Consider the following 12,220-nt stretch of genomic DNA (forward strand, 5'->3'; position numbering starts at 1 on the left):
TGCAAAAGGAGGCGCAATATCCTATTAACTGAAGGGGTTCACATACTTCTGCACACATGATATCGGAGTTTTTCTTAAATCAACCACTTTTGTTAAATAAAGAATGACAATATAACTATTTCTTTTGTTTCAGTCCATTATTTGGAATGTCAGTATTGTGGATTTGGGTATAACTTAACATTTAATAAGGTTATTTTAGTTTTTTTTACAAAAAATCTGACCATCGCTGTGGGGTTCACAAACTTTCGAGCAGCACTGTATATGTATATGTATTAGGGCTGTCAAAATTATCGCGTTAACGCGCGGTAATTAATTTTTTTAATTAATCACGTTAAAATATTCGACGCAATTAACGCACATGTCCCGCTCAGACAGTATTCTGCCTTTTAGTAAGTTTTACAGCAAGGCTTTTTGTGCTGTCCAACAGCGAACTCTTGTGGTCGCTTTGCGACAAGGTTTATTGTTTTTCTTGCCAGTTCAATATAGCTGCACTACGTCTCGGGCTGACGCCTACGTTGTAATGTTGTGCTTATATGATCCTTGGACAAGATTTGTCCATAAGTATGGTTGTTGTAAAGAATGTACATATTATGTTAGTAAGCGAAATGTTATATTTTTTGTATGAGACGCTTTTTGTTTATGTTTAGTGAACCTGTATAGCGTGCTAAGCTAACGTTGTTGCTAATGCAATGCTTGTGTACTTTTTTTTTTGTAGTTTTACGACGGTCTAAAGAGGACAATGGTTTGAGGCCATTTTATTAATAAATCAGATGAAAAAGGAAGAAGTCTGATTATTAAGGGGTCGTTCACTAGCTGTCTAGCTTTGGAAAAAGTAGACGCTTCGGAGTGAGGACAGCATAGACGGATTTAAATGACAGTAGAGTGAAATGCCCACTACAAGTCCTTCTGTACCATATGTTGAATGTATATATCCATCTTGTGTCTTATCTTTCCATTCCAACAATTTATTTTACAGAATATATACAGTACTGTGCAAAAGTTTTAGGCAGGACAACTGCCTAAAATTTTGCACAGTACTGTAGATTTTTTTTTTAAATTAATTAAATTTATTAGGATCATGGAAGCTTCCACTTGGGGAAAATATATGCATACAGTATATCATGTATATACATAATAAAAATATACAGTACTGTGCAAAAGTTTTAGGCAGGTGTCCTGCCTAAAACGTTTGCACAGTACTGTATGTAATTTACAGAAAAATATGGCATATTTTTTAGATGGTTTGAATTGCGATTAATTGCGATTAATTACGATTAATTAATTTTTAAGCTGTAATTAACTCAATTAAAAATTTTAATCGTTTGACAGCCCTAATATGTATATATGTATACGTATATGTATACATATAGATATATATTTTTTTTTTTTACTAATTTAATAATGAATTTTTTGTTGAAGCTTATTAAGACACAAAAACATTTTGGAACACCTAAATTCTTTATTAATGTGTAAATAAATAACATGTCAATAATAAATCACAAACATTGAGGTCAAATGCTAATGGCATTAACTAGTGCAAAAGAAAAATGTAAACGGAAACACTGTTATTTCATCTTTTTAACAGGACTCAAAACAATTCTTACTCTTTTTGTGGTATGTCTATATTGTTCTAAATGTTAAAATGCGTTGCAATGGGCCTCATGTCCCGGACAATCATCTTCAGAATATTTCGAGACAGTTCAGATGCTCTTTCTGGTGTGCATTCCGCCCTTTTTGGGGAGGGGAAAAACTGTTCAACTTTTGTCCGTTTTAACCTGAAAATAGATAAAGCAGAGGGCACACTGAAATATTACCACAATTATTTTTAAATGAAAGGCACACAGTCATAGTAACAAAAATTAAATATACTGTATAGTATTAATTGTATAGTATAATACTATATGTATATACTAGAGCTGAAACGAATACTCGAGTAACTCGAGTTTAAAAACTGATCCGAGTAATTTTATTCACCTCGAGTAATCGTTTATTTTGACAGCTCTAAGCATCACGTTTCGCTCGGACTACTTTTAATGCGGGACAACGCGCTGACGTCACGTGCGTAGAGGAAGAAGCAATAAAAAAATATTTTGAAAAAATTCCGCAGCTGACAGCCGCTCCAAACTACGCTGACGTTGCTAAAAACTAGCCCGCATGATGTTAAGTTGGTAGCAGTTAGCATCTGATGAGTCCCATAGAGATCACATGTATGTTGAACTAGATGCAAAACGACAGACTCGGCCGCGTCTGGGCAGCGTTAATAAACAGCCGCCATCTTGAAGCAGTAGAGCGCTAATAAAGAGCGCTAAGCGCTAATAAATAAGATTAAAGTTACTGTCTGAGTCACTAGCTCACGTAACGTTAGCCCTGCGGAGGGCTAGGTTTCTATTAATTATGACCACTTTCGATGCGTGGCTAACGTGTCTTACATACAGGCTTTAACATAACATAGCTTTATGAGGTGATGAGGGTGTAAAATAAAAACTCAATAATGCTAACTATCAATTTTAGCTTAGTAGTCATTGCTGGATAAAACACCAAGTAGCACTGGTCCCTAATGTGCTCCATTACAGCCTGTATCATACATTTATTTTGAACACTGCAAAAACTCAAAATCCTATCAGGACTTACAGTCTAGAGTAGCGTAAAACTTAACTAGAACTTAAAAATGGCTTGACACAAATAGAAATTCAATTGAAACACGTGGGAAAAAATCCTGACTTTTAAGTGATGTGTGTTATCAAGCGTAATGGCTTTTTTTTTTTTTTTTTTTTTTTTTTAAATGAGATCTAAAGGTTTTTTGAGTGAAAGCAGTGAATGTCTTTTTTTTTAAATTCTAGTTACATCTGAGATGCAATTGTTGGCTGTTTTCAACAATATACATCGAAAATAAAGACATTGATTGACTGAAAATGGTTCAAGATTAGATGAAATGTCTTGTTTTCTCATGTATATTTATAATTGCTCTTCACCTAAAAATATATTTGTTTTATCCGATTACTCGATTAATCGATAGAATTTTCAGTCGATTACTCGATTACTAAAATGTTCGATAGCTGCAGCCCTAGTATATACACAATATTACTTTATAATATAAAGTAACTAACATTAGTGCAGTCATGGATTATAGTAAGCAGGCCAGTGCTGTGTTTCCATATATATTTTTGTTATATTATGTATATACGGGATTTTTTTGTTCCCCCAAGTTGGAGCTTCCATCATCCTAATAAATACAATCTGCATGCCGTGCACGGATATGTCGAGATCTACCGCTTTTGGGAGCAGCAGCAGAGTAGATTAAAAACGTGAAGTACGTGGGAAAAAAACTTAATGATGCACGTTGATACGACGCGCATAAATGCAACTTCAATTAAAAAAAATAATTAGAAAGTTGTATGGACTTACAATCCGCTAGCTTGTTGTTTATTGTTGTCTTCCAAAATTACTCCTGGGTGACTGCGCTTCAAGTGTTTGTTCATAGCCGACGTGCTACCGTGGTATGCGAGCTCAGCTTGGCAAAAATACACACAGTGGCACCCTCCATATTTCCTTGAAATAATTCCAGGCTCTGGCCATTTTGGTCTGCTTTTTTTGGCTTTATGCCGCTTTTACCGCTTGCATCGTGAGCGCCTGTCATTCTAAACTTTATCCACGTGTAATTTTATCTATTTTTTTTTTTAACCCGTGATTACCCGTCGACTGTATGTTTTGCCCGTCGACACATTTACAGCATCGACAACGTCGACTATTCTGACAGCTCTAGTATTGTACCCATCACCTTATCAAAAGTATATACATGCAATCAAGCTTCTCGAACACGCACATCTATAGAAAATGAAAAGATTGATAGTGAAAAAAAATAAAATACAGCATTGAAAAAAGTCTTCAAAAATTTTGACAATAAACTAGTTTGCTTTTTTTTCCCAGGCATGCCACTCCTTGAACAGGACAAAGGGCCCCTTCATACACTACGTCACACAGCCCACTCTTCCGCCATTTGCGCTGTCGGCCTGTCACTCTTTCCAACTCGCCGACTCATCCGAAGAAAAGAACGACAGATCTGGTCCATCCTCTTCCTAGAGTTGATAAAAAATGCATTACGCTGTGCTAAATTTAGTTTTTTATTCATTCCGCACGTTTCAAAGTCGCTCGCTCAATCCAACAGGCTGTCGTTCGCTACCTTGCCTCCCTCTCCTTATGTGGCGCCCCTCTCGGCAATTTATTAAAAATGTTCACATTACGTCCGTCCTTCGTGACCTCACAATGGCTCCTGAGATATAAAGTCTTTCGTGGGGCTTTCGGTTGTGGGTAAAAAGGACAAGAAATGATGGAAATATGGACTATCATTGTCCATGCAGCATTTTAATGCTTATTTATGAGGGTTATAAAACTCAACTTATCTCCCGTTTTACTTGGTTGATTGACTTCAAGTAAAAATGGGCATGGACCTCAATTTTTGCATTTTCAAATGAGACCAACCAGCAGCACGTGGATGACATAATTACAGCATGACGAGGCTTCAAAGATGATATGCGTAATTTTGTCGCCGCCGACACGTTCGGTGTTAAAGGGTTAAACTGTGAATAAATATGAAATTACGCATTTTTCTTTATTTTATTTCCATATCCTCAAAAAATATATTTGCGAGTTTTCTTGAAATATAACATTTTTAGTCTTTATAGCCCACCCCTAATCCAAATACTGTACATCTATGTGAATGTTTGATCCGAGGAATTATGATATGTATTCAGGATTGTATCATTTTGAAAACACTCCTGAAAGGATAAACCTGGACGTGCCATTTTCTCTTGAATAGTGTTCTGCATTCTCAAAATGTTTTTTTTTTTTCCTCCCCATTTTTCCTCTATAGAATCTTCGGATGAAGATGAGGCCTCTGGGGACGAAAGACTTCTGGATGAAGACTCGGATGTATGTTTTATCTTTACATACTGCAGTATAGTCTTGTTAATGAAGAGCAACGATTTCTTGCCTATGACCATTAAATGGTGTTTGTTCATCATCAGAATTGGGAGGAGGAGGAGGTGATGGAAGATGACGGCAAAGAAGGTATTGACCAGGGTGACGAGGATATCGACAACAGGACAGATTCCAAAGAAAACGGGGAGGAAAAAATGGAGCACGATAATGAGAGTGAAGAAGAATAAGAACTCAATCCACAAAATGGACATGGAAACAGTTATATATACTTTCATTTTAGTTTCATGCTTTTGATTTTATTATGACAACAAAGTATTGTGTTACTAAATCGAGGAACGTGTTGGAATTAGTGCAGTTTGACCTCCATTTTACGTTAAACTTTCAGCAAAGATCTTTTACAGTCTGAAGACCGCCATCTTGGGGAGCGCAACACATTATGCAGCATTAAATTAATGCTGTCTGACTTAGTCAGTTTTAGTCTGCATCCCAGTTCTTTGTGGCCTGGTGAAGTTGTGAATGACTGAAGAGAATTTGGAGCTGTTTCCAGGTTAGTCGGCATTTAAGATGTTTTGTATTGCAGCCAACAACACAGTACAGTGGACAAGTCGGCACATTCTTATTGGTTGGCTATAACCATGTTTAGTCCTGGTTATTGACGCTGGGGTGAAGGCGTTATTGTACAAAATATTGTTTAATCCAGAGTTGATCTTGTTCAGTAAGATCATACATCATGTTCCTATACAGCAATGTAAATTTGTATGTACAGTGAAGTGTTTGTATGAGCTCTTCCCTCTACAACTATTCCGCAGAGGTCCTTCAGATTAAAGGAACTCGTTTAAAGTCTCCTGAAGGCTTTTCTTTATTTGTGTTTTTGCTATCCTATTTTTTTTAATAGACGTTATTTTGGGGCATACTGTTGTCCACTGCCTTAAACATGAAATAGGCAAATATAAAAGGATTACACAATGAAATGTAATCAAAAGGCTGAGTTTTAACGACATACTGTTTGTAAGTTGGAATGAATCATTTGAATACCTTGTTTTTCCCCAATTTTACAGTGTGTTCAAAATGAGTTGGGGAAAATAATGCAATCATTTAATACTTTGACTTGGGTTGTGTTTTATAATGCGTATAATGTAAATTGCAATGTACCAGATGTTTCCCAACACTGCACATACACCTACAAGTGGTTTTTCAAATGTGGATTCAAATTAAAATGTAGGTCAGAATTACTGCTATTGGTTTCTTTTTTTTTTTTTAATATTTGCATAGCAGCACGTATAGAATTGAATATTGCTCCCAACCTTAGTAAAGACAATATCCAGCAACACCCATCTCAAATGAAGAGCACCCTACTGTCCATGAGCACCCAATGCAACCGCAGACATAATCTGCTCAGGCTACATAAGATGCATGAATGGTCAGCAAGTGTTCAGCTTTTCAGCAGGGTATGAAACTACGAGATTTTTTTTTTTAATGATAAAACCCAGAGCTCCCTAATATATTTTAGGGGCAGACAATGTACTGGTAAATTGACTTGTGAAGTAAATATTTAAAGTACCACTCAATTTTACTTTCGCAAATGCTTTCATACCACTCATTTGTGCATTATTGCCAAAACAAGGCTTTGGCAACAAAATATTGAGGGGAGAAATTATAAAAAAGAAAAATAATGGTTGATGGGAAAATGTACTTGCAGTCTCAAATTCATTGTAAATAATTGGTCCTGGCAGCAGTAGCACACACACCATCTGCTCCGGCATCAACGTAGCAAGGCCCATCCAGGACCACAGTTGCTTTCGTTCGAGCAGGTGAGAAGGCTCAACCATCCAAGGGGTACTGCTCACGACAGCATGAGACTGGCAGCTCCTGATTGACCTAGGGAGACAGTTGATATTTCCAGGCCCCAATGCTGTTACATCACTTCGACCAGGCATGGTCTTGATGTCCGCGTCAAGCGAGCAGGTGGTGCTGCTTGAATAAACTGTCCCATTAGGCTGTATTGGCACCATGGAAAAAGTGCTTAGAAAATGGATTTCGTTCCACTGAAATGGATCTACATGATCTCTGCATTGTAATTTACATACGTTGCTAATTACGACCAAAAAAAAAGTTCTACTCACGGTTTCCAGTCATTTTTTAGTAATTAGCGTTTTCGTGTCGGTCTTTTTTTCCCCCCGTGGCGCAGTGATATTGATACGGCGGAGTCGTATCGTCAGTGTGTGAAGCCATTTTAGGTCACGTGCACCAATAGGAGACGAGGACTGTTGCTATGCGCTTCGATAAACAAACAATATGGCGGCGACCGTGCCAAGCTACGACACGAGCGAAGATGAACCAAAGATAAGAAAACCGCATTCGGAATTTAGTCAAAAGGCATCGAAACGATGCTATATGCATCTCTCAACTGTCCAAGGGCGAAAAAGGGCATGAATTTGGAAAAAACGTGCAGAGCCCGCGTGGTTGCGTCAGACAATGGCTTTCTTCCCAGGCTCCGTCGAAGGATCTTGCTGAAAATGCGTCGAATGGGATTTTTAACGACATTGACTACAGGTAAGCCACACACACGCCTTTTGTTGTGAATAACTATGGGAGTTGTGGGCTTCTGGTCCATGGTCCCAATAAAGCCATATTTCCACAAGCTTGTCCATTCGCAGCACTTCCTGGTCAACTCTAATCTTTTAATGGACGACGGTCTCACAGAAGAAGTTGTAGCTGTCAGTGAAGGGTGTTTCAGTTCTGAAAAACACGCACACACACATAAACCATGTGAGAACTGTTTCATCCATATCATATTTACATAATCTTCCAATCCAAATTATATAGGCTTGTGTATTCTGCCATTTTTTCCTGAATAAAATTATCAAATAGGTTTTTGGAACTACGGTTAAACAGACTAAATACTATGTTATTTGTCAATCTAAACTTTTTGCTCAAAGTTAACAATCTAACATCATAATAATGACCGCTACAGCCCAGAACTCACATTGCAAGTCTTAACTTCATATGTGATCTGACCAGAAGCCCACAACTCCCATAGTTATTCACAACAAAAGGCGTGTGTGTGGCTTACCTGTAGTCAATGTCGTTAAAAATCCCATTCGACGCATTTTCAGCAAGATCCTTCGACGGAGCCTGGGAAGAAAGCCATTGTCTGACGCAACCACGCGGGCTCTGCACGTTTTTTCCAAATTCATGCCCTTTTTCGCCCTTGGACGGTTGAGAGATGCATATAGCATCGTTTCGATGCCTTTTGACTAAATTCCGAATGCGGTTTTCTTATCTTTGGTTCATCTTCGCTCGTGTTGTAGCTTGGCACGGTCGCCGCCATATTGTTTGTTTATCGAAGCGCATAGCAACAGTCCTCGTCTCCTATTGGTGCACGTGACCTAAAATGGCTTCACACACTGACGATACGACTCCGCCGTATCAATATCACTGCGCCACGGGGGAAAAAAAGACAGACACGAAAACGCTAATTACTAAAAAATGACTGGAAACCGTGAGTAGAACTTTTTTTTTGGTAGTAATTAGCAACGTATGTAAATTACAATGCAGAGGTCACGTAGATCCATTTCAGTGGAACGAACCAACACAATTTTGGCTCAGCCAATACAGCCTACATGGGAAGGTCTGGTAAAGGAAGCCCAGGAGAAAAAGAGGGCCAACTACACAGGCCTGCTAGTAGAGTGTTGGCGAAAAGGGTGGAAGACCCACTGTGAGCCTACTGAAGTGGGCAGCAGGGGCTTCGCAGGTCAGTCTCTGCACTGGGTCCTGGGACTCCTGGGGATTTACAGAGTACACAGGTGAAGAGCCATCAAGAACATCTTGGAGGCTGCTGGAAAGGCTTCACGGTGGCTCTGGTTAAGGGGGGGGGGGCACGTAGAGAAGTTTTGACACAAGTCTGGGCCTGACCACCCCTGCACTGGTCTCTCGTGTTGGGATCTCTGATGTAAGACCCGAAACACCTTACGACTCCGGGAACATCACTGACGATGTGTCCAGTTTACACCACAGGGTGTGTTAAAGTATCTAGGGCAGTGGTTCTTAAGTGGGGTTCGACTGAACCCCAGGGGTTCGGTGAGGAAGCCTCAGGGGTTCAGTGAAGGTTGAGACACACAAAGCCATATTTTCTACGCTGTCTAAATCTAGGCAAAGTGGTGTTTTAGACCAGGTTTTGGACTGGTTTGCCCTCAATTTACAGGCTTTATTGCATTCATTTCAACTCCTAGCCCGCTATCTAATGGGAGGATAAATCGGTTTGCTCGGTGGAAGGTTGACTCGCACTTGGTATGAGGAAGTATAACAGACCTACATGCAGCATGAATTGTGTAGATAATTAAAATTAAAAAAAAAAAAACACTTGCATTTTACGTCATGAAAATAGTGTGCGATGCAAGGATGCGACAATAAAATGAGAATGTAGACATGAAAACAAAAGGAGCAATGTGAAACGAAATGAGTTGAATTTCATTTACCATTGTGAAAAATCAACAGCAAATGGCAAAATTATTTGTAGTAAATTAGAAATCTAGAATTTGAAAATAGAAATTCAAACAGGAATTCACTTACCGTATATGTTAGCTTGCTAGGTTTTGAATTCGTTAAAAAATGGCTTTATACCGGTAATGAAATTCCAAAGGGTTTAGCAGTGTTAAGAAACACTGATCTAGGGGGAAAATCCCATCATTTGGGGGTGGTCTCGAACCCTGATTTTACCTAATATCTGTGCTTTATGTAAACCAGCTGTTACCGTCACACACCAGACCCTGACGTGTAGCAAGGAAGGCAATAGAGAAAAACATTTTCTTGAAAGGGTTTTAATCAGTCATGATCACCAAACTTTTTTATTATTGTTGTTTAAATTCTCTTCCTTAATCTGGCATGAACTCCACAAATACATTTTTCCTTCAAATGTGTTTAGAGATACAGTGCAGTAGGAACATAATGCCCCCATTCTTGATGTCTGTTTTTTTTTTTTTAATTTATTATATGTTTATTATATTTTTATTATATATTTGTCAAAATTTTCCGTTCATCAAACCATTGTGAAAAAGTAAGTGCCCCTCTAAAACATAATGGTTTGTGCCACCTTTGGCTGCGATAACTGAAACCAAGCGTTTGCTGCAATTGATTTTGAGTCTTTCACGTTGCTGTGAAAGAATTTTAACTCTGCTTTGCGGAATTGTTTTAACTATGCCGAATTGAGGGTTTTGTAAAGAATGGCCCTCTTCTTACAGTCATACCACAGCATCTCAGTTGAATTTAAGTTCGACTTCGCCACTCCAAGTCCTTTTTTTCCTTTTTTTTTTTTTTTTGACTATTCAGGGGTGGACTGCTGCATGACCGGAGAGCGTGGGTTGTGTCAGTCAGCAGATACGCCTACAGCATCTGCGACTTGATGCGTCATTTCCCATTTTGAAGCCTTATTACATATACATAACATCGTTATTATTCATTCAAATAGGACAGGTTTGTTAACTACAGTCTTTTCTTTAGCCCAATATAATGATTTCCTAATGTTGGTTTTGATGGCACAGTCTCTTGTTACAGAAAAAAAATCGCTGTGAAGGAAACAAGTGCAAATGATTAAAAGCATGACATTTTTGCTTGGATAGTTCATTGCATAATTAGCCATCCATAATTACTTTATTGAACAGGCGAAGCCACGTGAAATCTCTGTGGGAGAAAAAGCAATCTCGGGCAAAATTACCAGTACTTGAAACTTCAATTCAGTTTTATTCTCACAACTTTAATTTTCTGGGTATTGCAGTATTAACACAGCTGTAGGAGCATAATATCTTCAACATCATCACTGACCTTGAGGTGTAACATGCAGTGTCAGTACTCTTTTCACTAAGGCGTAAATTATTAACTACAGTTTATAACAATACTGTTATTCATAGTTTAAGAACATAAAGGAGGAGGAAATGCTTGGTAACTGTATTAGGGCAAATCTGTGGATTTTTGTAGAAGTTTAAAATATTTAACTGTCTACTACATAAAGTAGAATGTTGAATAATGCTCCTGGTGCCAGCGCCAGTCATGAGCCCATAGAGCTGTCATCACTTTCTCCCCCTCTCCTCACTCCTGCATCCAATGTCTAATTAGTGAGTGATACAGTGCAAGGAGTGTGAGAATAAGCAATGACGGGGTCAACGGCGCATGGAGCTCCCCCGGTGGCTATCCTCATCTACGACAAGATGCTTTTGCCAGTTAAGGACAAACTCTGCCCTTCTAACAAATCCCAGGAAAGACGACACTGATCTGGCTCGATTATATTCTGCCTGCGCACCAATGTAAATTTGCAGAAGCAGCATTTTGCATCTTATTATAAATCACTTATCTATTGTGAGATTTACTTTGTCCTTCAACATACCCTTACAACTCACATAAACTCATCTATAAAGGGCTCAGAGTTCCTTTGACATCAGGAGCGTGAAAAATGTTGTTATTATTGTGTTATTATCAGGGCTGTCAAACGATTAAAAATTTTAATCGAGTTATTCACAGCTTAAAAATTAATGAATCGTAATTAATTGCAATTCCAAACCATCTCTAAAATATGCCATATTTTTCTGTAAATTATTGTTGGAATGGAAAGATAATCACAAGACTGATATACGTATAAATTCAACATACTGTACATAAGTACTGTATTTGTTTATTATAACAATGAATTCACAAGATGGCATTAACAATATATCTGTTAAAGGGATCCACGGATAGAAAGACTTGTAGTTCTTAAAAGGTAAATGTTAGCACAAGTTATAGTCATTTTATATTAAAACATTTCTTAATGTCTTTGTTTTAATAAAATTAGTAAAATTTTCAATCAAAAAAATCCCTGCTGTTCTTCCACAGTGTCTTTAACTACGTAGGGTAGTGATTGAAATACACCACAAGGTGTCAATGGCGAGTTTTAAATTACTTAGAAATCAAGCCAATGAGTGTGTTTTGTCCCTCAACTGACGCCGTAGTTCCCTGTTTTCATTGCACTTCACGGTCATTTGCGTGCTGGCTTCACAATGAACGAGACCTCTGATAGTTTGCATATAGTGACTAAATACTGCCATCCAGTGTATTTGTTGAGCTAAATGAAATGTTTGAATAGAGTTTGACCAAAGTCTGAATAGGTTTTTGGTGTATTTTGCATATTTATTTTGACAGGGAATGAATATTTTTCTTTTTGAGAGATAGGAATATTATTTTTGTTGTGCTTTCACTAAATGATACTTATGTTTGTTGTGAAGGAGTTGCCGAAGCTTATGCCAATAAACGG

The 12,220-nt window shown here is 38.0% G+C and overlaps 1 protein-coding gene and 1 long non-coding RNA gene across 2 annotated transcripts in view; one reads left to right on the forward strand and one right to left on the reverse strand.

The window, feature by feature from the left end:
• The window catches only part of wdr43 (WD repeat domain 43), a 37,140-nt gene extending 30,960 nt beyond the window's left edge, over positions 1-6,180 (forward strand). The window contains exons 17-18 of the mRNA XM_057859770.1: positions 4,871-4,929; positions 5,025-6,180. Of these exons, the coding sequence (XP_057715753.1) occupies positions 4,871-4,929; positions 5,025-5,165 (200 nt within the window). The 3' untranslated portion in view covers positions 5,166-6,180. The remainder of the gene's footprint in view (positions 1-4,870; positions 4,930-5,024) is intronic.
• Positions 1,420-7,341, reverse strand: LOC130931197 (uncharacterized). Its single transcript, XR_009067172.1, has 3 exons — positions 7,062-7,341; positions 6,687-6,935; positions 1,420-1,775 (listed from the first exon to the last, which is right to left on the reverse strand). It is a non-coding gene; the product is annotated as an uncharacterized LOC130931197 (long non-coding RNA).
• Positions 7,342-12,220: the final 4,879 nt, after the last annotated feature.

Source organism: Corythoichthys intestinalis, chromosome 15 (genome assembly GCF_030265065.1).
Source record: "Corythoichthys intestinalis isolate RoL2023-P3 chromosome 15, ASM3026506v1, whole genome shotgun sequence".
In the NCBI taxonomy this organism is placed as follows: domain Eukaryota; kingdom Metazoa; phylum Chordata; class Actinopteri; order Syngnathiformes; family Syngnathidae; genus Corythoichthys; species Corythoichthys intestinalis.